Source organism: Diplotaxodon limnothrissa, linkage group LG6 (assembly GCF_057381915.1).
Source record: "Diplotaxodon limnothrissa isolate DT_005_m linkage group LG6, D_limnothrissa_male_GT1.1, whole genome shotgun sequence".
NCBI classification, from domain to species: domain Eukaryota; kingdom Metazoa; phylum Chordata; class Actinopteri; order Cichliformes; family Cichlidae; genus Diplotaxodon; species Diplotaxodon limnothrissa.
This window is the reverse complement of record NC_140601.1, coordinates 17,221,149-17,245,358: the sequence shown is the minus strand read 5'-3', so window position 1 is coordinate 17,245,358 and position 24,210 is coordinate 17,221,149. Positions and strand designations below refer to the sequence as shown.

General features: G+C 41.7%; 2 protein-coding genes across 2 annotated transcripts; one reads left to right on the top strand and one right to left on the bottom strand.

The window, feature by feature from the left end:
* Positions 1–1,966: 1,966 nt before the first annotated feature.
* gatb (glutamyl-tRNA(Gln) amidotransferase, subunit B) lies at positions 1,967–22,067 on the bottom strand. Its single transcript, XM_085355791.1, has 13 exons — positions 21,921–22,067; positions 18,419–18,572; positions 18,220–18,333; positions 13,506–13,704; positions 12,821–12,943; positions 12,596–12,709; positions 9,294–9,378; positions 8,737–8,781; positions 8,259–8,451; positions 7,921–8,054; positions 2,510–2,588; positions 2,249–2,383; positions 1,967–2,164 (listed from the first exon to the last, which is right to left on the bottom strand). The coding sequence occupies exons 1-13, from the start codon at positions 22,064–22,066 to the stop codon at positions 2,039–2,041; spliced, it is 1,647 nt and encodes a 548-aa protein (XP_085211917.1). The 5' UTR covers position 22,067; the 3' UTR covers positions 1,967–2,038.
* Positions 22,068–22,256: 189 nt separating this feature from the next.
* On the top strand, positions 22,257–23,313 carry dctpp1 (dCTP pyrophosphatase 1). Its single transcript, XM_085355790.1, has one exon. The coding sequence runs from the start codon at positions 22,301–22,303 to the stop codon at positions 22,784–22,786; it is 486 nt and encodes a 161-aa protein (XP_085211916.1). The 5' UTR covers positions 22,257–22,300; the 3' UTR covers positions 22,787–23,313.
* The last annotated feature ends 897 nt before the right edge of the window (positions 23,314–24,210 follow it).

Sequence of the window (24,210 nt, the reverse complement as noted above, 5' to 3'; positions counted from 1 at the left end):
GCTCCATCCACAGTACGACATCCGCTGCTCAGTGTGGTACTCGATATTACTCAGGTGGCCTTTCAGAAGTGTTGCGTCTATGGATCACTGCAAGGTGCAGTGCTGGCAACTTCACAGAAACGCACCCAAACTTTGTTCTTATGCAACTGTTGTGACACTTAATTCTTTGGTGAAAATATGTCTTCACGAAGGGGCGTTTCCACAAAATCATCGTGTTAGATTTAGATTTTGTTTCCTTCCCTGTTGATTCACGACGGTACCTCAGGAGATTTTCTTAAACAGCTGTAGGTGAAACGATGCACTAGATTTCCACACTTGTGGCCTCTGCGCCTTTCCATATCTGCGAAAAACCGACAAACCAGGTTCAGCAGTGACGTATTTAACTGTCTGCCTTACCTTTATGATGCCTCATAATGTACATATTGTATGTTCTGGTGACAATCAAGAATAATTAAGTTCAGCATGTTTCGTAACGGGATCGGGGTATTTAAGCTCTTTTTTTCTGTTGCCATTTTTTTTCTTGATGAGGTTAGTTGCTTTTTTTGTTTGTTTTTAAGCGTGCGGTCCTTCGTCTGCTGAGGGTGTTGTGTTAGCTGTGATCAGTTTGAAATTTCAATCATAGTTCTGCATCTGTTGAAAATCAGTTTGGATTGTGTTGAAGGTAGCCTGCTTTGAATTGCCTTTAATTTAGTCTGCACGTGGTTATCAGTATAAGGAGATGCTATGAGATATACATATATATTTTGTTACAAAGCATGCTTCTTCTGAATGAACCTTCCAACATAGAAATACTTGCAAATTGTTGTCTAAGTTATGATTTCACTTCACAATGTTGCCTGATTTGTGAAGGAGTTAAACAAGAGCAATATGAAACTTTGCAGCATGAGCTGAAAATGTAGGTTTTTTTTTTTTTGATTGAGCAGAGGAATGTGTGAACTACACCGAGTAGGTCAATGGTCTTATCTAGAAGTTGAGCTGAGAAGGTTGGATTTTACTTTTAGGTTTAAATCTGAAACATGAAACTTTGTGTTTCATTTTAAATTGTTTGATTCCTACTTGATACAAATACGTTTATTTTTTCTTTACAAAACGGCTCAAAATCTACAAGTCAAAGCCATTTTCAGGACCGCTGAATAGGTCTTTATGAATGTTGCAGAGCACTTTATCAGCCTTCTAATACCACAGTGCCACTCACTGTCTAACACCTCTGTGGCACGACTGCAGTTGATCAACCAATTTCAGTAGATTTATCTTCCAAAGACTCATCTGATACGACTTTTGATCTGTTTTGTGTTCAAGATTTAACCAGGCTGCTGTTCACTGTTGTCTCAGATACAAAGGAATGCCTCTGTTAATAGTAATAATAATAATAATTAAAAACCTTGAACTTGAAGTGTGTGTGTGCTGAGTAAACATTTTCCATTTCCAAGCAGTGACTAAGACAACCACCAGAGGGAGCTCTCAGACTGGGATCCTTCCTGGATTCTTGAGCTGGCAGGTTTTCTCAGCTCCTCTCAATAAGCCAGCGAATGTCATGTCAGCAGTTTCATCTTCTGCCTCACAAATGACCATAATGGCCAACATAGCAATAGCCAAATGGGACATTAAGTTATATGGAACGAATTAAACTGAATTACACACATTCGCTTTAAGGGAAATAATACTTAAGATCAGCTTTTCAGCCATCCCTGATGGCCATGACTACTAGATTTAAATAAAAGAACTGCACATAAAAGCCACCTTGACTATCTTATCACCATGAGTGGACATCCTAAGAAAGATTCAAAATTCTGTTTGTTCACTGGCAAAACAAACTGAACGGCAATGCACCTCCGCTACAGACAGTCACAGTCTGAAAACTTTATTACTTCTCAAACATATAAATACAGACGAGAATAGATTTCAATATTTACAAAATGTCAAAGTCAAAAATAAGAATAGGGGCCTGATTTTTCCATTAGGCCAAAATAGTTTTTATTTTTCTAACATGTCTTATTGTCAGACTGATGCAGTTGCGTCTCACACTACAGTGCGATCTTCACGAGGTCTTCTTCTGTAGAATCGCCCTCACCAGAACTGGATCAGCTCTTCCTTTGGTCTCTTTCTGAACCAGACCCATCAACTTGTTCAGAACTTTTTTGTTCCCGCTTCTGATCGCGTGAACCTGCAGAGAGGCACACAGAGGGATTTTTGGACATGTTTTTGAGATGTTTCACTCGTGATTACACGCGACATTGTGAGCCCTGACCTCATCTGGATGCGAGTCCACCACCTTCTGGCAGATGATGTGCAGCTGTGCGGTGTCACTAACAAGCCCCAAGTCCTGCTCTTGGGTGATCTGCAGGGCTGTCTTGCCTGGTGACCTCCACATCTCCTGGAACACCTAAGAACACGGAGAAACCCGTGAAACGCAGGTGAGAAGCAGAATACAAACAAGCGGTAGCTGGGTTGTGTGTGTTGAATGACAGACCGAAAGGGGATAATTGCATTGTCTGTGTAGCTGACTGACCTGCTTGGCAACTGAAGAGGAGATGTGTCCTGTTTCCTGGAGCTCCAGCAGCTCCGCCAGGGCAGAAGGAGAGATTGGGCTAAAATCAAATTAAAGCGGTAATTTAATCACACTTTAATAGATGGACTTGAATTTGTGATATAAATGGTAGAAGAGATGGGAAGAGGATTGCACCGAAAGGACAAAAGAATCAATCAACATTTGTGATTTGCCTGCGATGTTTTGTCTTTTCCTTGCCTCCGTGTTTATTCCATAGGCCAGCCGTTCCCAAAGTGGGCTTCATGGAGCACCAGAGGTCTACGATCCATGACCGACACATCCGAAAAATAGTTTTCTGCATCAATAAAAATGTACCCTTATATTGTGTGCATTACTTGCACCAACAAAAACTCTGATATGTTTGTGACACATCATCTCCACCTGTCATGAGATCACCCATTTTTCCTCAGGGGGCAACGAACCGTTGCTGCTGTTGCTGCATATGCAGCTATGCGACTGACAAGCACGGCGAAATATTCGACTCAGTCCACGCTGCGAGCACAAACCAGTGACACTGAAATATATATGCAGGGTTTTCTGGAGCACAGCAATACTAAAATGTATGATCGTTAGAAAAAGTATTCGTCGTTATAAACAAGGGCAGTGATTGTTAACCGCCACACGTTTTTGGTTTAATAGCAAAATAAAAAAGAAAGCTAAAATGGATTATGAAACTCCCAAGCTGTCCGTCAGCCTCAGAGACATCTGTAAGACAACTGCTGCACTGCAATCAACTGAATAAAAAGCAGAGATTTTTAAATAGCTTGAAGTGATGAGATGAGATAGCCTTTATTTGTCAGTTGCAGGTCTTTTGCCCACAACCGAGATGACAGACCTTGCCGACCGTACATATAATACACAAACATCACATTGGGGAGACAGGTCAGGCTAGGTAGCGAGGAAAAAAACATCGAAATGTGTAACACAAAAGGATAATACAGGAATGCACAGATATCAACACACCATAGCACAATAAACGCAGACAAGCAACATGGGAAAGAGTTCCAGTGTGTACATCTGATCTGGGACTGATCTTCGACTGCGCCTCCAGCTGACCCGATGTCCACATCAGAGGGGAGGTAAGCGTTGGAGGTGGTGTTGGATCCGGGGTAGGGAGGGTGATGCGACAGTGAGTGCTTATCCGTATCAGTATGTGTTTGCGTGTCCATAGTTCAGCTGAGACAGTGTCCTTCGCCCTGCCAGGCTAAGTAAACAGTCTTCCAGCCAACCCAGGTGGCCTTGTAGGGAATGGGAAGGAACAGACTCAACACAGTCGTTATCAGGGAGTTTTTGTTTGGCTCCAGCCTTGAGCCCACAGCTGGTGCAGAAGGGGTAGCCGGATTATGATGGTAATTTTTCTTTTTGCAACAACTCATGAGAATTTCAAAGCTGTTCTTTAACACTCCAACACTGGTTTCTCAATCTCCCGTTGGAGAACCGCGAGTTTCTCCATGATGTTATTAACCTTCAGTTTTGTGGTGTTGTCATTCTTTTGCTCAAAGAGCAGATTCTGAGACCTCACGACCGCAGTCAGCTGTTCCAAGATGTAATCCAACGTCCGCTCAGAGGTGTTGTTCGGAACCCTGTTACCATGGTTCCGAATAGGTAGATATCTTCAGCGTCCTCGATCGACAGTCCCGCCAGGCACACGATCCTCCATGTCTGCCACCCGTCCATCGTGTATCCGGCAGGGAAAGTCCCTCCAGGGCACTCGGGCTCTCCCGAGCCAGGACTTCTCGTTGAGAAAAGGGTGTCAATAGCATTCAGAGACCAGTTGATCAAATCCATAATTCTCTTTAGGTTTTAGAAACAGACTGTGAGAGTGTGTTCCAGGGAAAAGTAATACAAAAAACACGAGACTAGACAAGGACATAAGAACTAAGCAGGGAAGATAAGGGAGAGGAGAAGGAGAAAAAGTGCGTCCGCCTCCTCCGAGAGCAAAAAAAAAAAAAAAAAAGTGTCTTGCACAAATGGTCAAAATAATTATAAAGTAATGAATACATCTCTGAAAATGTTACAGGCAATATTATAGTGAATTAGTTAAAGTTAAGAATCAACACCTGTGGGAACCCCTCGTGTTTTTTAGTAACAAAAATTATGAATAACTGTTTAAAATTGCAGTGAAGTGATTAACACATTCACTTTACACACCAATCAGGGAGAGAAAGCACAAACCTAGCCTCAGGGCATCTCGAGCTAGTCTGCTCCAAGTGCTGATCTCAAGCCTGGAGGGTTGCATCAGGAAGGGCATCGTGGGTAAAACCTATGGCAGATCAAATAAGTGGATCCGTCTGCTGTGGGAAGAGATTGGGCTAAGATGCTACATGGAGCAAAATGAGCCGTGCCTTCTAGGTCTCTCATTCCACGAGAAAGCACAGGTGACTGGTGCCGCCTATTGGGAGCCTTGACTCTGTTTACTACCCATGTCATTTATGAAATGCAATAATCCTGGAGTGGATTTTATATACATATATATATATATATATATATATATATATATATATATATATATATATATATATATATATATATATATATATATATATATATTTTTTTTTTTTTTCCACTGTAGACAGATTAATACTTCTGTCCAAAGTATCAGGTAGTGTTATCATTTCATATATCCAGCAGGGCTAATATTCACATCATCGCCTCATCTTGTAATATTTCTTTTCAGCTTGTGAGGACAACTGATCAGGATATAAATATACATGAGCGCACTGAACGTATCGGCAAGATCAAATACTCAGGAAGGCACTAAGCTTTTGTGTCTCCTGTCGCTGTTTCCCCATCACCCAAGGCCAAGACAAACTACAAAGAGAACGTGAAAAGGACAGCAGCAGGTTTTTGACAAGCATTCGAGTTAGGAATAAGAAAACAGCCGAGTCCAGTGGGCTGAAGATGAAAAAGAAAACATCTGATAATAGACCGCCTGTGAGCAAGAAAACTCTCCTTGTGAGCAATGAAGTCGATTCTTCAGAATCCAGAAAATGATGTTAAACTAGATGATAATTCAGAGGATGAAGGGTGAGAGTGGTAGCACAGCTGAAAAGTTGACAGAAATCAAAGAATGAACAGATGAGATGAAAAGAATAATAAGGTGTGAATATTCTGTTAAAATAGAAAGCTAAAGGTAATGCAATAAATAGTTGATACATCCAGAGTCTGCCACTTCGAGCTGCTTCTTCTTCTCTTTTTTGATAGAATTATGCAAACTTAATGAAAGAAACCTGAATATTTCACGACAACTCAATTGAAAAACCTTTTTGTAACAACAGAAGCTTCAGCTTCAGATTTAAGTTCAGCAATAATCTCCCCATATGAATTAGGTGGTTCACATAAAGGGATACTTTTGCTCATCCAGCTGTTGGGGACAAAACCCCCCCCAAAAAGGAAGCTGGGATCGAAATAGGGGACCCTCATTATATTTCTTTTCCACATCTTCATATTTTTAACATTACCATCATGTGGGCCTGGTGAGACATTTCACAATTCTGTCATCATGCTGTCGCCATCCTGCCACAAATATGCCACTTAGTTTCACTCACAGGCAGCCCCCAGCAGTTTCCCTGGTGGGTGGGAGGGGGGGTTCTGGGAGAGCGACATGTCTGAGCTGGATGAGCTCTTAATGACATGTCTGGAGTTTCACTTCTCTAGCTGTCCCACCAATATGCTTCCCAATTTCTCATTTCATTAATCCAAGTCAATGGCTTAGAGCCAGAGGAGCGAGAGGAAATGCGGGCAGGCCTGACAGGGCAGCAGAGGTCATGCATCAGACATTACTGTAACACTTGGAGAACTTTTATTTGCTAACCAACTTCCGGTTATTTCCTCCCTAGCTCCGAAGACTCAAAATATTCCTCCAAGTACTTATATGACTCAGTTTCTAAACCGCTTGCCACTCTTTGTTTTTCTTCAACCCTCCTCCTTTCAACCAAAGCCAGTGCAACGTTACGCATAAATAAACACGAGCTTCTTTGGAGTTTATTCGCACACAAATGCTTCACAACAGTCTGGCAACGGCAGATAAAGCAAAGCTCACACAGCATCTATGCTGACGTCAGTCCATTACTTAAACTTCATGTGTTGTGTAATGACTCCGGCCTTTAATGAGTTCAAAGAAATTATCATTGTGCTCCATTGCTAATCTCAGTTGGACCAACAGCTCAGACGCCTTTGACCGCCCTCATTTTTCTTTTAGCTGCAGTAATTATTGAACTGCCACTGTAGGAAAATTGCTAGACTGAAAGCGCTGAAATTAGTGTCGGACATTTAGTGTCACACAGTGCCATAAACAGAAACGGTGGGAGACAACAGGTGTTATTTATTCATAGCTGGTGGCCTGAAATGTACCTTTGTCTGTGTGTGCGCGTGTTTTTTTTTCTTTAATGTTTCAAGTGTAAAAGGTACCATGGCAACTCTTTTCATACCAAATCAAAATCTCTTTAATGTCAAGAGTGTTTTAGAAGATCTTCAAGCTAACAGGCTTTCTTATTTAGGGAGAGATCAAGCCTTCAAAAAGCAATTCTCCAAAAAGCTTTCTCACTGACAGAATTAATGAATATCCCAGCTTGCTGTTGTATAGTTATGGATGAGAGTTATTTATGTATCTAAAGCTGTAGTGCTCTCCCTTTCAGATAAACATAAAAAAAGCTTGAGCCTTACAATGATCAGCTTATTCAAAGCTATGTGTTTATCAGTTGATGAGTTACTTCCTATCACACACACACACACACACACACACACACACACACACACACACACACACACACACACGCACACACATTTCCCTAGCCGCTTACCCTAACCATCAAAAATGAATGCCTAACCTAATTGTAACCCTGACACTAAAACCACATTTTGAGTCTGAATAATGCCTTCAAACTCGTGAGGACAGGCACTTTTGTCCTCCTAAGTGACTGCTGGTCCCCACAAATATAGTAACGTTCCAATTTCGGGTCCCCACAAAGATGTCTAGTGGAATTTATTTGTAACACAGAATCAATTTCTTTGATCTCAATGCATTGCAAACATTCAGAATATTCTTATTTTTTCTTTACATGAGTTTCCTGACACTCAAAATCCAGTTTATTTCTTTTATTTAGTAGTTTTCAGTCTGAAACAGACTGGGTGCTTCAGGGTCTAATGAAAAGGTGGAACAGAAAGAACTGGTTCACTCATTCAGTCACAGGAAGAATGTGGAAATCCCAAACAGCCAACTAGGAGGTTCAAAAAAAGGGACTTTGCTACTGTGAGGCAACAGTGCTAACCACTGCACCACCATGCCACCCATGAGACCCCAAGTCTTTACCTGGCGGTTAGATAAATGCTCATCCTGGAACTTGGAGCATGTTTATGTGTCTGTGTCTCACCTTTGGCACACACTCATGTCTTGCTGTTTGAGGTGACCCAGCAGCTCATTTGTTACCCAGCCAATCACCTTCCTTGGCTCCTTCTTGGTTGCCTTTAACACAGCCTCAAAGTAGTCCACCAACCCATCTTCATTCTACATTGACATAAAAAAGTGATTCCTTCACAAACATATAATCTAATTAGAATCAAACAAGCAGAGCTCATCAGTATACAACTACATCCTGTTAAAGTCCAGCAAGCTACACAAGTAAGACCTGATCAACTGGCTTTTAAAGGAAAGAACTACCCTTCCTCCCACTGGCTGGTTTCACCCAGTTTCTCCCACTCAGAAACTCACCACCAGAGTGAAGCTGTGCTCAGGTAGGATGCCGTACGTTTGCACCAGCCTGTCTCTTTTGACACTTGGTAGTTCTGGCAGCCCTTCCTTTATCTTCTGCACCACTACCACCTGGCACGCATCAATGCCAGTGGGCAGTGATGCATCATCCTCATACAGAATCAGAGGGGGCAGGTTGGGCTCTGGCATAAACCTGAAAAAGGCAGGAGGGGTGAGTGAAAACAGGGAACAATGTTTTATCAGCAGTACGGGTAAGTTTGGGGAAAAAAAAGGTCGTCTTGTGCTGTCACTTGGCCACCTGATCATTCGACTCCATCAGCCTTGAACCTGTCAATCATTCCCCTACCTAAACTACAACACATTCTTCGTCTGTTCACACTTTAGGTGAGGTCTGTTTAGCTACCTGTCAATCTCCAGACCCCAGTAAGAGGATCTTTCTCTGATTTTATAAACACTTACAATATGAACTTACACTCACCTGTAATCCTGAAGACCCTCTTTGTCCCTCATAGGTAGAGTCTCCCTACAAGACAAGGTGGCAGTATCAGAAATGATAGCTCAATATGTTTGTTTCTCTTGATGAGAAGATCAAACAAACATGAAAATACTCAAAACAAAGAATGAACATATGTGTGGGGATCCCTTTCAGTGAGCCTGCTTTTCTTCAAACTAGTGGCATCAGATCTGTGACCACTTTCACGGGAATGAGAAGAAAGATCCACAGGTCATCACCCCACACTGTTTAGCATGCTTCACCATGTACCTCGGATATACAAGACCTCATGGGAGGGAGGTACCAGAGGATGATCAAGGCCTCAGCTGCCTTATTCTGTGAGCTCATAAGCTTGTGAGTAGCACATAGCTCACAGATAACACAGAACGACGGCAGCATCCAAATGGCTCTATTCATCATCATTACCATGATGGTTTGTCCTCAGCAAAGCTCACGACTAATGAAGCAGGCAGAGATCCCAGTCACAGGGTGCTGTAGCAGTTACATCTTGGCATGAAGACGCTGCTTTTTCATCCTCTTACCCTGATTTGGAATCATACGCCCGGGTCTCGTTTTGCACCGTCCCTCCTCTCTGCAGGACATCAATCTGTCTCTGGATCTCATAGTCTGATGAATATCAAGGAGAACATGAATACAAATACAGAACCGCAAATATAATTTGGTGCTAAATGCCAAACACCTGCTGTTATACGCCGGTGATCGTTGACTCTCTGAGTGCTGCCACATTATAACTCTGATAAACAGCCTTTTGTTTTCGCTGTGACTTTTAAATATCAGTTCAGCCGCAGAGTAAATGTGAAACAACTTAATTGATAAATAACTGAAGCACAGCGCTGCTATATGCCAAAACGCACTTCCAAAACCTGCATCTCAAGTACTGAAATTTTCTGAGACTACTAGCTTGTTTGAAGTGAAGCTCAGTTAAAAATCAACAAAGTTATAGCTGACACAAAATCTATGAACAGCTGCAAGAAGTCAGTTAATCATCACATGCTGCTATCACGCAGCTAATTGTTTGTGAATAGCTGTCAGTCCAAAAAACGTACGCTTCACAAGTTACTGTCAGTTTCAACTATACTTCCTGTCTTAATGCCTCTACATGAATCCAGCAATTTTGCTTTTACTAAACTGGGTCTATTTCTAGGCACTGACATAGTAAAAATATGATGGTTATGTCACACTACGCATGCTTTTTCTTTGCTTTTCTATAGCTATCAAATGAAAAAGAGGAATGTATAAAGCCTCATGAAAGGGAAATATTGGAGTCAAAGTAACGAGATTTATTCCTTCCAAGGTAACCAGACTGATTGGAGACTTCGGGAAGTTAGGGGTTCAACCAAGTAATAATCTGGTACAAGTATTTAGTTCATGGATTTAATTAATAAATGCAGCATGACAATTATGTTTTCATAGAGCTGCTAGTCAGATTAAAAATGACAAAAGTTAAAACTTTTTATCCCAACTTTGCTTCTTTCAGCTGCTCCATTTAGGGGTCAGCAGAGGGAACCATCTGCCTCCATCTCACTCTCTTTCTGGCAGCTTCCTCTGACACACCAACCCTATGCATGTCATCCTTCATGACCTCAATGAATCTTCTCTGTGGTCTTCCTCTTTCCCTCTTGCCTGGTTGATGTCTTCAACATCCCCTATCCATTATATCCACTTTCTCAACCTTGCCTCTCTAACCTTGTCTCCAGACTGATCAACCTGATGTACTCATTTCTAATCCCGGCGGCTCTGGTCACTCCTAATGACAAATAAACATCTTCAACTCTACCATCTCCAGCTCGGCCTCTTGTCTTTTTGTCAGTGCCACCATCTCCCTCTCACTGCCATTTCATAAACTTTGCCTTTCACTCTTGCTGCTATCCTTGGGTCCAAAAATCACCTCTCTTGTGTACCGTCCTTTGCTTTGGATGGTTGACCCAACATATTTAAACTCTTCTACCTTTACTCCTTGCAGCTTTGTGTTACCTCTGCCCCCTTCTCACTCACGCGCACATGTATTCTCTTTTGCTTCTACTGACTTTCATTGCTCTGCTCCCCAGAGCACACCTTCACCTCTCCAGCCTCTCTTCCACTTGCAATGTTGTCTGCAAACATCATAGTCCACAGAGTCTCCTGCCTGATCTCATCTGCCAACCTGTCCATCAACACTGCAAACAAGAAGGGGCTCAGAGTAGACTTACCTCAATCTTGAACCCATCAGTCACTCCTACTGCACACCTCACCACTCTGTACTCATAAATGTCCTGTACCACCCTCAGTTTTCTGCCATTCCTGAGTTCCTCATGCACTTCCACAGCTCTTCTCTTGGCATCCTATCTTATGCTTTCTCTAGGTCCACAAAGACCTCAGTGCAACTCCTTCTGACCTTCTCCATCCTTCTCCATAAACCTGCTCAAAGCAAACATATCATCTGTAGAGCCCTTTCTGTGCATGAAGCCATACTGCTGCTCACTGATCGTCACCTCACTTCTTAGCCTTCCTTCAATAACTCTTTCCTATAACTTCATGGTATGGCTCATCAAGTTATCCCTTTTTGGTGACTAAAGCTCTGCACATCACCCTTGTTCTTGAAAATTGGTATCAGTGTGCTTCTTCCTCATTCCTCAAGCATCCTCTCGTTCCCCAGCACTGTGTTAATCAGTCTGAATAAAAAGTGCATTGTTCTCTCTCCTAAACATCTCTGTACCTCCAAAACTATCTGTACAAAGTTCTTGGATGCTGCCTCTTAATTCTCTTATTCATCTTTGGCAAATGAAAAACTGTCTAGATTGTATTCCTCCACCAAGCATGGGTGAAGTTTGCACCCACGCTATTTTATTATGATCAAGGGAACATTCAGCAAATGTTTAATATTTGTGACACAGGGATGTAAAAATAGAAGTGATTTTACTTGATTGATTGATTGGTTGTAAAGGAAATGTAAGTGTAAAAATTTGAGAGTCAGCTTCCAAGTTTTGGATTTTTGGCTAATAAAGCCAATCTATAGAACATCTGCTACATATGTCATGTCAATAGTTCAGCAACTTAATAACTGTCCTAAAAAGCCGTTCACGCAATCTGAAGAAGAAAACACTGACAGCTTGTTCATTTTACCTCCGCTTTTAATACAAGAGCCATAATCAAAGTACAGCAGCACTGTGGAGAGCATAGTAACCAACTGTGAAGTATTACAATAGAATAGCTGCACTACAGCGCGTGTCAAAATCAGCTCAACATATCGTAGGCACAAGACATCTTGACCTGGACAATATTACCACAAGCTGGTAGATGCAGCTACCACAAAACGCAAAACTCTGAAACACCATTTCATCTGAACATGACCTGTTTAAATGTCAACTAAAAAAGGACTAAAATGTGTGAGCAATCATGCGTGCAGTTAATAATAATAATAATAATGGATTGGATTTATATAGCGCTTTTCAAGGCACCCAAAGCGCTTTACAATGCCACTATTCATTCACTCTCACATTCACATACTGGTGGAGGCAAGCTACGGTTGTAGCCACAGCTGCCCTGGGGCAGACTGACAGAAGCGAGGCTGCCATATCGCGCCATCGGCCCCTCTGGCCAACACCAGTAGGCAAGTAGGGTAAAGTGTCTTGCCCAAGGACACAACGACCAGGACAGAGAGCCCCGGGATCGAACCGGCGACCTTCCGGTTACAGATACGCTTCCCAACCCCCTGAGCCACGGTCGCCCTAAGTTAAGTTAAGACCCTTTCAGATAAAGTAAATTCAAAAAATAAATGAATAAATGCCTGAGGCGCTTTCTGCTATCCTTGCTACTGAGTCTCAAACTTTTTATCGGTGCTTACCTATAGCTCTGGCAAGGTATCGAATGCTGTTGATGTTCTTCACCTCTGTCCTGACGCCCAGTGGCTCTCCAGGTCTGTGCACCGAGACATTGGCATCCACTCTCAGCTGCCCCTCTGAGCAAAAAGAGGTAAATAGATGCACGCGGAGAGAGTTAAGTTTAGGTTTAGAAGTGTGGCAGCTTGGAAGCACGAGAGAAGGAGAGAGACAGAGAGTGATTTCCATACCAGACATGTTGCCTTGACAGGTGCCTAGAGCTTGCAGGATGAGCTGCAGCTCTCTGACAGCTGCAGCAGCCTCCTCTCCACAGCTCATGTCTGGCTCCATCACCAGCTCCATCAGACCTACACCTGAAGACAGCAACGTTTCACATCTTAAGGGTCTGAAGCTCAGTGATAAACCCTTGCTTTGTTGATTAACCTAATATTAGTTTTTAAAAATCAAAACATTATCACTGGAATTCTATGACTTTTCCAGCTGCTGCTGCTGTCTGTCAATCATAAAAACATCTTCTTAAAAATAGTTTAATTTCTTAATCAAAAGATGGTTTAGGAAAGTCAACTGCCAAACACCTGCTGCTACACGCTGGCAGCCCTCAGGCCTCTGACACATTATAACTCTGAGGTTTTTCTTCCAGTGACTTTTAAATACCAGTTCAGTGGCGGAGTAAACAGCTAATCAATGAGTAGTAAATACGCAGTAAATACAGTATTTGCCGGTGTCCATTTTTTAGCTGAAGTTCTTGATAAAAAAATTAATCAAGCAAAGACCGGTTTAGCTCAGTGACGGCTTTTAAATGGCATCAGGAGAATCACAGGAATAAGCTGCCACTATTGGATGTACAAGACATGAGCAGGACTGATTTATCATTGATTTTTTTCCATTGAGCAGACTCTTCCTCTGTATTGCTACCTGCTCTGTTGAGGTCTATGAGTGTCTGGCTGCGGACGTCATCGTGGAGACTCTTGCCGCTGTCCTGTTCCAGCTGAATCTGTTTGATGGTCACATTTTTTCTCATCACCTGGTTCCTCTTTTTCCCTCCAAGGAGGCTGTAAGTAAGCACGCCATCTACTGCGATTGGCAAACGTTGTTGAGTGATCTGGTATCCAGCCTAAAACAAGAAAATACAATACAAAAAAATTCAATAAAAAAATAGAACCTGAAAACATGCCCCAACTTACTACGTGATTAAAAGACATGTCCTATAATTATTATGTTAGCTGCTATGTGAATTAAAGTATAGTGAAATATATGAGTGCTGGATAGCTGGTTGGTTGAAGACTGGTTTGTTAAATGCCAATATGGCCCACATATCTCTGAGGAATGTTTCCAGCACCTTGTTGAACTGGTGCCATGAAGAATTAAAGCAGCTCTAAAGGCAAAAAAGGGTCCAATCCAGTACTAGCAAGGCATACCTAATAAATTGTCAGTGAGTGTATATGTGTTTAAAATAGGAATTTCATCTCCTCTTTAACTGAATGAAGAAATGATCCTTCACTTTGTTTAACCAATACATCCTTTTAATTATAGAAGAAAGACTGTTTCGTGAAGTCTTGCAGTAGAGTTTTTGCAGCGTCATGGCTGCGTGTAAAGGTCTGGCGGGGAGCGTCAGTTAGACACGGCGATTGGCTTGGCTGTCATAATGCAGGAGGAGCTGGCATTTCACTCAAGGTTTCTGCTCACAAAAGCACAATATTTCATGAGCTCCTCTATTCCTACAAGAACCTGCTGCCCCGAGTATTAATTTCGACGTTACCACGGCAACCACATCACAAGACCTAAACATTAATCACACTTATGCTAAGGAGACTGAGGACGTGGGAGAAGAGATTGGGGGGGCTGTTAGTCACCGGCTTTTTGTACAATGCGCCTGATCGACACAATCAATCACCTCCACAACTCCTCCTTTTAAAAGAAACAGGAAGAAAACAACACAAGATTCCTGGGGATGTTCTTTTTCAACTTCTGCTCCTCTTGGTGGATTTGATCTGTAAATCTGCAAGATTTTGTGACTACCGTTGCAGCTCATCAGAAATCCCCCCCTTTCCCACTTAATCCTTTCACGAGTTTTGTCTCTGGTCATTGAAAATGACAATTTCTGCAGGTGAAAGTGCAACCAACTACTGACATTAGGGAGCATCTGAATAAGTGGAGACCATTTACATTTCCTGCATAATAAATCAGCTGCTTTTTGGATGAGCCATGTTTGCTGTTAACAGCATCCTTGTACCCACATTAAGCTTTCGCAATTACTCTGTGACAGAACACGGAGCCCTAATGAGCGCTTCCTGAGACTCGTACAGATGCATGTCTGCTCACACGCCGTTTCAAGCAGGATCAAACGCGCACACACACACACTTTCAACTCTTTTCCACATTGTGAGCCCCTGAGTCATTTTCTGACTCATTCCAAAGTCTAAACAAACAAGACTCAGTCGGTCGTCTAATTCCTCACCCCTGCACACCGATGTTTTTCCTCGGCTACCCCGCCGAGGTCACAAAGACATTTCATTTCTCTCATTAAACACAAGTCAAAGCTTCAATGGCCAGGCCATGTCTGTTTATTTGGAAACTTAATATCTCAAGGAAATTGTAATTATTTAGATGAGCGTGGAGCTGCTGAGGCATGTTATTAAAGGGCTGTTAAAAACTTTATATATGTGCCTTGCCTGCCATTTCAATTCAATGAAGGAATGCTGCTCGGACAGCGGCATTAATCATTTAATGAGCAACTGTGGTGTTTTACAAAATGCAATCAGGGATTTCTACTGGAACATATCAATAATGTACAATGCAATTTACAAATGTATTTTTCAAGGGCGGGATAATTTCTCCCTCGATCCTGTTCCACGTTTGGTTTTTACGAGCACAGACTGCACTCAAACTTTTGGTCGAATGTGAAGAATATTCCATCATCCGCATAATTAAAGCCATTCTGACTCTGAGATTATCAAGCTGCTTCACTGAGACAGACCACCCTCTTTAAGCAGCTGTGAGAGTAATGGAAACTAAGTGATTATAAAGCAGACTACACTAGGTATTTAAAACATCAATAAGGCTTTGGGATAAAACCTACTGGCACGAGTTCTCAAAAGAAAAATAATAATCTTAATCCTGCCGTGTGTGTTGAGGATGAATCCAAAGGAGATGATGTAAAGTTCTACAAACATGCAAGGAAGCGAGAGGAGCCCAACAATAATCCCCGCGCTTCTGGAGGGGATTTTGCTGGAAGATTGATGAACTTTGAGAGGAGACAATGTATCATTTACAACAGTGAAAATGTGCACTGCTGCCACAAAATCAGTAATTCCCCTAAAATTAAACGGGAGAACGTCAATCTGTAAAGATCTGCATATAATGGATGTTCTTCATCATGCTTATGCAGTCACATCTGCTCACAATAAAGTCAAGTTAGATGAGAAAGTAAATAAATAAAACCACCAGCTAAAGTTTTTTGTTTTTTGCTTGCTACTTCAAGAAAGTACTCTCCATAATGAACTTCTTTGAGCAGTTTCATTGAAATATGGTACACTCCAAAGAAAATGAAACTTTTATTTAGTCCATAATTACCCTCTTCATTACTTTGCCCAAAGCTCTGTTAGCAAAATGTCTTACCAGGGCTGGCTACACTTTGAAAACAAACTTGAAAAGTAAAATTCTCTTACACCTTTCTTTTGAGAAATTTCTAGATTTATTAGCAGGAGGTCTCTGTTGGCTAAGTCACTGTAGAGCTCCCATGACATTTTGTCTGTTCCACCCAAGCCTTAAAATGTCTGGCAGTAAAATTACCCCAGGGCTACTGAAGGGTTGAGAAACCTTTCCATGCAAGCACTCCATTACAGAAAGCAAAGTGAATATGACTTGGGCAAGACAGTTTAATGGAAATATCACCGTTAAAGAGGGTTTTTTGGGAGGTTGGGGTATCTCTTCCAGTATTGCTACTATTCAGCTTATACATCCTGCCGTTAGATATTTAAATACTGCATGCCCTGCCCCCCTGTGACCTACTCCTGTGGGGGCCATGCCTGCTGGGGACGTTTAGCAATCCTCCTTACCTTCTTTCATGTTCTCTCTTACATGTCCTGTTTTTTTTTTTTAAATTTTAAATAATATGTTTAATTTAACATTCACTTATTAGTTTTTCTTCTCTCACTTCAAGATAAAAAGGTTTTTTTTCTCTGTTTTTCTATTTATGCATGAATTTGCATGTTGATACACACCACAGCATATCGACATTCAGCAGCCAACTACAACATTAGAGCCTGCAGTCACAAAGGCCTTGTCACTTTTGTTTTCTTCTTTTCCCATTCGGTGCATTTTTCTTTTCTTTTTTAAAGCCAATCCCCAGTGATTTAAAAAGTGCAGATGAGATGAGAATTAGCACATCCAAGTCTGAGTGCGTATTCCAGGTCATGGAGCAATTACTGCACCAAGTGAAGGGAGTTTAAGCATCTTGGGGTCTTAAAAGCTAAATTAGGAGTGTGTTTGCTTTGCAGCGGGATGCTGTTTGGCAACACCTTTGAAAGTCCTGGTTACTGAATTGCATCTCTTGGCTGCATTTGTGGTGTTGATCTCTACTGGCATGTTTTAAATGCAATTTTCTGACCACCAGTTTTGGTGGGTCAAAATCTAGTAACTTTTGTATTATGCTTAGCAGGTATCTGTGGTTCTGTTTGTGAGATGCTTAGCACTCTACTCTCTCCTTCGAATATGGGCTTCAAACCAGCAACATGATATGATGCTAACAAAATCTCCAAGCAGAGCTTCAGAAACCTATGGCTGACATCACAATGGCTTTGTCCATTTTTTTTCTTTACATACACTCTATGAGTTTAGCACACACTCGAACTTTACACTGCTACAAGTTTTGGTTTGGCTGGATCCGTTCTGCTGCTTTAAAAGGGGGCATTCAACAGTAACCATATGGATAGTTTCAATTAAGAGTGCGATAGCCAACATTACAAAACACAAACATCCACTTTAAGAAAATGGCCGGCAGCCAATATCCAAATAGAGCCCATTATTGGTTAATGACTGGAGATCATTCAGCCTCTGCTCACCCAACTATTTTACTTTCACTATTTAATTTACAATTTATAATATTAGCTCACAGTTAATATGATAAGTTGTGAATCTGTGCAGTTCCATCCAGTTACTTTATGTTTGGTTTTTCCAATTCTGATAATGACTGAAATTAAGTAAATAAAAGAGAGAAAGCACAAACTTAACAGCATGGAGGAGGCAATGACCTGTGGATAATAAAAAAATTGAAGTGAACTGAAGGAAATGAGCTGGCAAGTTAAAAGCACTGGTCATTTTCAGTGTTATTTTTCTGTGTATGTGAGGAAAACACTGCCTTTTTGCTTTTTGCTTCTTCTGCAAGACTTGCTCACCATTTAAATTAGAGCTCACGGCTGGGAGAGTTCACCGGAACAGTTGTGATGGAAAGGCGGGAAGCAGACGAGCACAGCTTGCATAAAAGTCAAAGCAAGGAAGCAGCGTGGAGGATGATAATGAGTCCTGTCTCTTAGATAACCCCTGTCTCCTGTGCTATCACTCTCCTTCCCACCGATCCATAGATGCTGCACAGAAAGTGACAACCGAGGACAGGAAAACGAGAACTTACAGGGAGGTCAGCGTAAAAGTAGTGTTTCCTGTCAAAAAGCGACTTCCTATTTACGGCGCAGTTAAGAGCCAGTCCTGTCATCACCGCTGCTTCGACGCAGCGCTTGTTCAGGACCTGGGGACACACGGGGACATTATGGGGACAGATGATCTAAGAATGACAGGTTACGTTTATTCTAATCACATGAAGCATAACTTACAGGTAATGTGCCGGGTAAGGATGCATCGAAGAATGACACCAGGGAATTCGGAGGAGCCGAGAAGCGAACCGGAGCGCCAGAGAACAGCTTGGTACTGGAGTTAATCTGAGCATGAATTTCCAAACCCACCACGCCGACCAGCTGCTGGGGAGCACTGAGACACGCGGTACAGAAACAAAAAACATGAAAGAAAATTCAACTACACAGGTGGGCTGTATTTGTGTACTATGGCAAAGGAAAATACAATCTGGCTTTGAGGTGTTAAGGAAATGAGCAAATTTCGTGCGGGTTATGGGTTTGAAGTGCGTTTAGATGCCTACAATTACACTTTATAATTGGCAGCGCTTTTGATGTACACTGTTTTCTCACAAAGGAAGCAAAAGCACAAAAGAAGTAGAAGAAGAAGAAAAAGAAGATGTTTTTGTCCTTTTCCAAAGAGTTTGCAAGGACATCTTCCCATATGGCTCTGAAACTACGTTCAGACACTGGGACCTTTCACCTTGAAAGGCCTTATTCTGTCAGTTCATATTCTGCTTTAATAAATTCTGCATTCAATAATGTATGCAGAAACCTGTGTTTTGTTTTGTTTACAGCCCAGAGGCTGGGCTTGGAGACTATAACTTAACTTAAGCCCTAAAAACTTTATTCTGACCTACTATGTGGCCGACAGGAGCAAATGCAGGTAGGCTGCAAATGACACAACTTTATGAAACTACACTTTCTCAGTTCATTAATAAAAACTTGAAAAACGCCATAACAGACTCAAAGATGAATGAACGGCACAGCACGAGTCAAAACAGCTGTTCAGTTTCTGGCTTTGCTTTTGAAAAGTTAGTGTTTCCACTTCTGGTCCCACTTACAGTTTCTTGGTAGTGTCGTGGTGTCCTGACAATATGAAAGTTAAGCTCACTTTCAGGCACTGAGGATTTTTTTTAAAACAATCATCTAAATGAAATATAATCCTAACAGAGAGAGTAAATAATAATCTTCTTTAGAGCTGTTCGATATAACGATATATATCGGATGATGATATAAAAACATCTATCGTTTCATTTTACGCTATCGTTTGTTTGGTGGTGTGGCAAAATAAACTGTTTACGGCAATATTTTTTCATCGTTCTGATGGTCACTGTAGTGGCTATATTAATTTCTTAAAGTTCTCTCTTTCTCTTATATTTAATATAACCACACTACGGACGGACAAGCGCCTGTTTTTATGCGTTGTGGTTAGCAACAACGACGGTAACACCTTCGCGTGTCCGCTTGTTTATGTTCCACATAAACCTTTCACAATAAAGCTCAAGATCCTGTTGAGACTTTTCAAAATAAACTGAATCACGTGAAAGAGCAGATTATTTACGGATGAGAAGTAAAAAAAAAAAGCCGCTTTTTGCTTGTATCTAGATACAAGCAAAAAGAATTGCAGCCACAGTTATATCTGTGACCACTGAGAAAAACTAGTAGGAAAGCTTAGTGTCTGCAACAGATGTTCTACTCAGGTGCCACTTGTAGTAGTGCCAAACCACAACCACAATTGCCTTAAGGTGCTTATACTAAAGTAAAGACCCTATAATAATACAGTAGTTATTTAAATTGCATTATGTTGTAGCCTTGATTTAATATCCTAAAGGAGTATGACTGGTACATAGTGGACTGATATTGTGTAGTTTCTCTCAGCTGAAACATGCACGCAATCCTAAAGCACTCTTCAGAGATGAAAAGCTTAAAATGTCTGTCTGCATTAATCTGTTTAACTCGTGGCATCCTGTTATTCAGACACAGACTGCATTTGATGTATGATACACTGCACGACAGTAACATGATTTCTGCCACAGATGTAAGAGGCTTGGTGAGCATCCTGAATGAAAGGCTCCATATTGTCTTATTCTGTCTCCGTGTAATCTTTCACATTGCACCACACGTTGACGTCATCTGTTATTACAGTGTTCTAACGGCATCCTGTGACCATGGCAGATGGATAGCTTGTATCTTCGAGTGACTCTATGGACAAAAGCACAGAGACTGCTGTCTGTACTGTTGCCTTAACCCTTTGAAAAGCTAAATAAAACTGATAAAGACAACATCGCCTTAGCAAAAGGCACCCCCTGGTATCACCAGGTCTCTAAATGTCCTCCTTCATTACACCCATGAATTTTCTCTGTAGTCTCCCTCCATATTCAACATCCTTTATCTAATATGGACACACAATGTGTGTTTTTTCCTTAGCTGCTCTATAGATTTCACATAAAACAGAGTAAAAAGAAAAATAACTAATTTTAAATTGGGCTAGAAGCATAAAGCCACATGAAACTGAACTACTTAAGTAGAATAAAAGTAACATGACTTTTTTTTTTTTGCTCCAAGGCAACCGGTTGAGTATCCAGGAAGTAGTAAAAATCTGGTACATAACCATACCTAAACTGAAACTATGATGGTAGTTTTTTAACAAACTTTTTAACAAATTCACAACAACCCTCAGCATGTCCTCCTCTACCTCCATGAATCTTCTCTGTTGCCGTGCCTGGCAGCTCCATCTTTAACATCCTTTGTCCATTGTATCCACTATCTTGGCCACTCTGTACACATCTAAACCACCTTGGCCTTGACTCTGAAACGTTGTCTCCAAAATGGTAAAACTTGAACTGTCACTCTGATGAACTTATTTCTAATACAGTCCGTTCTGGTTACTCACAAAGGAAATCTAAACACCTCCAGCTCAGCTTCCTGTCTTTTTGTCAATGACACCATCTTCAAACCATACATCCCACTACCATCTTGCTGCTATCCTTGTGTCATAAATCCCTTCTTGACACTAATCTCCGCTGCTCCACCCTGCCTGCACTTTTTTCTTCACCTCTTTTGAGCGTTGTCCTTTGCTTTGGTTGACCCCAACTTCTTTACCTCTGCTTCCTGCAGCTTTACTGTTGCACCTGCTGTACCTCTCTTCCATGCACACGTTCTATCTTGCTTCTACTGATTTTCATCCATTATTATTCCTCATCTATCTTAGGTCAAGCCCTAAGAAAATCTTTGCACCGTTAGCTCAGCCACTAGATTTGTATCACCTTCATAACTCCACAGCAGAGTGGCGCAGCGGAAGCGTGCTGGGCCCATAACCCAGAGGTCGATGGATCGAAACCATCCTCTGCTAACTGTTTTTAACCGAGCCACAAGATAAAGCTTATACTCCAAATGCCGTTTAAAAGACTAATAAACGTATATTAAGCTGTTCGACCACATGAATGCATAATGTTCAGGGCGTATTTTGTTGATGAAATCGCGAATCATGTCGCATACGCAGTAATGTTCTTTTGTCTGCAGTGTTTTTTACCAGGCTGACAAGTGGAGGCTGCCGTTAATGACTTTTCTCACCCGGCTGCTGTTAATAAGAAGACCCTAAAGAGGTATTATTATAGCTCAACACCAAGGCAACATGCAGGTTAACCTGCAGGTCAGAGACGATAAACACACGCACACACAATAACTCAGCACCCTTTCTTACCTTCGTGCCCTCTGCGGGAGTTGAGCGTGGCACTGTGGGCTTGTGGTGCTCACGGCCCTAACTGCGTACGAAGCCTTTGGACGCAAGGCTGATATTTGTTTTATATTATTGAGCAGCTCACTTGCTGCAACACAGGAGGCAGCCATGTTGGTGTCGCTGCTCTGACAAACACGGGAATTGTAGTTTTTTTTAAGTAGCAGTTAGTATATAGGCATACGCCGCTAGCTGAGGTTTAAAACTACAAACCCCAGCATTGTGTATTTTCCAGCTTCCGAGTAAAGAGGCATCATTTCCGGTTTGAGAACTGGCGGGACTTCTTCACTGGATAGGAGAGAGGCGGGTTGTTTACAAGCCTCGGAGTTTGTTTAAACACACAGAAAATGATGGCAACAAACGGAAAAGACGCGTGTGGGGTCAATGAAGAGGCGCACACAGCTGCGGTAAACGGAGATTGTGCAGAGGCGTCGCCGCAGTCGAAGCGGCCGCAGAGGTTCACCTTCAGCTCCGAGCCCTCCATCGAGGATATTAGGCGCATGCAGGCCGATTTTACGGACGAGCGAGACTGGAACCAGTTTCACCAGCCCCGCAACCTTCTGCTGGCCATGGTCGGGGAGGTGGGCGAGGTGGCAGAGCTCTTCCAGTGGAAGGGAGAGGTAGCCGAGGGCCTGCCGGACTGGACCGAGACCGAGCGGGAGCAGCTGGCGCACGAGCTCAGCGACGTGTTGATCTACCTCGTGGAGCTGGCCGAGAAGTGTCGCGTGGATCTCCCACAAGCGGTGCTCCGTAAAATGGCTCTAAACCGTCTGAAATACCCCGCCAGCAAAGTGCAGGGGTCAGCCAAGAAGTACACGGAGTATAAAGACTGATGGACGAGGGGGAGAGCACTGGTGGAGTGTGTTTGCTGGACCTGCTGCTGTTTAATAAAGACCCACAAACGCTGCACAATCACAGCTCGGTTTAAATGACATTTTCTGGGTTTACATGTTAGGAAACCACGAAAACCTTCAACTGTTGTGTTATCTGGGAGTTATCCGAACTCAAGGAATATGTTGGCTTTTACTGAAGTTCACTTTTAAGTCCTGAGTTTTAGTCTGACCTTAGCTGTGCCTCTGTTAGTTTAAGGTGGGACTGTTGCGCATCGCCTTTCGGGGGTTTATTTGTCACTAAACATTTTAAGTTATTTAGATTGGCTCCAGTGTCAGCACGGAGTGGAGTGTTGATCAGTGCCAAACTGGCAGTCTCGTCTCTTTTTTCCATCCAAATGTATCAGCATATTTTTCAAATTTGGATGTTTTTATCATTTTGTCATAAGTAAAAGTTGAGTCCGAGTCATGTTTTCACTCAGCAGTTTTGTGTTTTAAAGGATGAAACTGGATTAGTAATCTGTTAACCAGCCTGCAGTTGATTAAGCAGTCTTGTACCTTAATCGATGTTTTGATTTCAGTCACATGTCAGGTCATCTTGCTGTCCACTTTATTTGCTGATTCAATAATGTCTTATTATTCATGAAAAGGCAAGTTACGTCCATAAATCAGGACATTTGTATTTGGGCTGTAATAAAGAGCAGTTACAATCCATCCTTTTTTTTTTCTTTTACAAGTTCTTTCTAAGACACTATAATCACGTGGAAGTGTCCCACACTCACATGAAAACGAAAGGTTAAGTGAAGTAAGGATGAAAGGATCCTGTATTTGAAATTGTGTATATATAGCACTGTGCAAAAGTCTTGAGCCACCTTTAATTTTTAAAAAAAAAAAATTCTGTTAAAACATAAATGTATATGGAAATTCAGCATATAAGACAAAAGCAGTTTGTATAATTCTGCCAATCTTAATGTCCATATTTGGTATGATCGTCTATTTTTCAGCACAGTCTAAACTTATTTAGGCAGCTTTCTTGTCATTTCTTTAAGTAGTCTTCAGAAATAGTTCTCCAGGTATCTTCAAGGACATTTAAAGCTCTTCTTTGAATGTTGTCTGGGTTCTGGTAAGACCTTTCCATGCGATATGTGTGTTTTTCTATCCAGATATGCTTTTACTACACTGACATTGTGTTTGGGATCATTTTTATGCTAAAAAATGAAGCTGTTGCCAATGAGATACTTTCCAGGTGTATCACATAGTAAATCAAAATCTTATGATACTTTTCTGCGCTCATATTTACATCAATTTTGACAACATCCTCTACACCACTGGCTGCAACCCCAAACCATGACAGCCTAAACTGTGTTTTATAGATGGCTTTTTTTTGGTAAACAATGTTGTTAAAGGCTAAACCTACTAAATCTAAA

What these genes read in the sequence shown, in the direction of transcription:
- gatb (XM_085355791.1), bottom strand. Translation starts at nt 22,066, where the DNA reads ATGGCTGCCTCCTGTGTTGCAGCAAGTGAGCTGCTCAATAATATAAAA. An exon ending in CATAGACCTCAACAGAGCAG is followed by an intron (nt 12,944 to 13,505) that starts GTAGCAATACAG and finishes TGCTGTCTTCAG; the next exon opens with GTGTAGGTCTGATGGAGCTG. An exon ending in CTGTCAAGGCAACATGTCTG is followed by an intron (nt 12,710 to 12,820) that starts GTATGGAAATCA and finishes CTTTTTGCTCAG; the next exon opens with AGGGGCAGCTGAGAGTGGAT.
- dctpp1 (XM_085355790.1), top strand. Translation starts at nt 22,301, where the DNA reads ATGATGGCAACAAACGGAAAAGACGCGTGTGGGGTCAATGAAGAGGCG.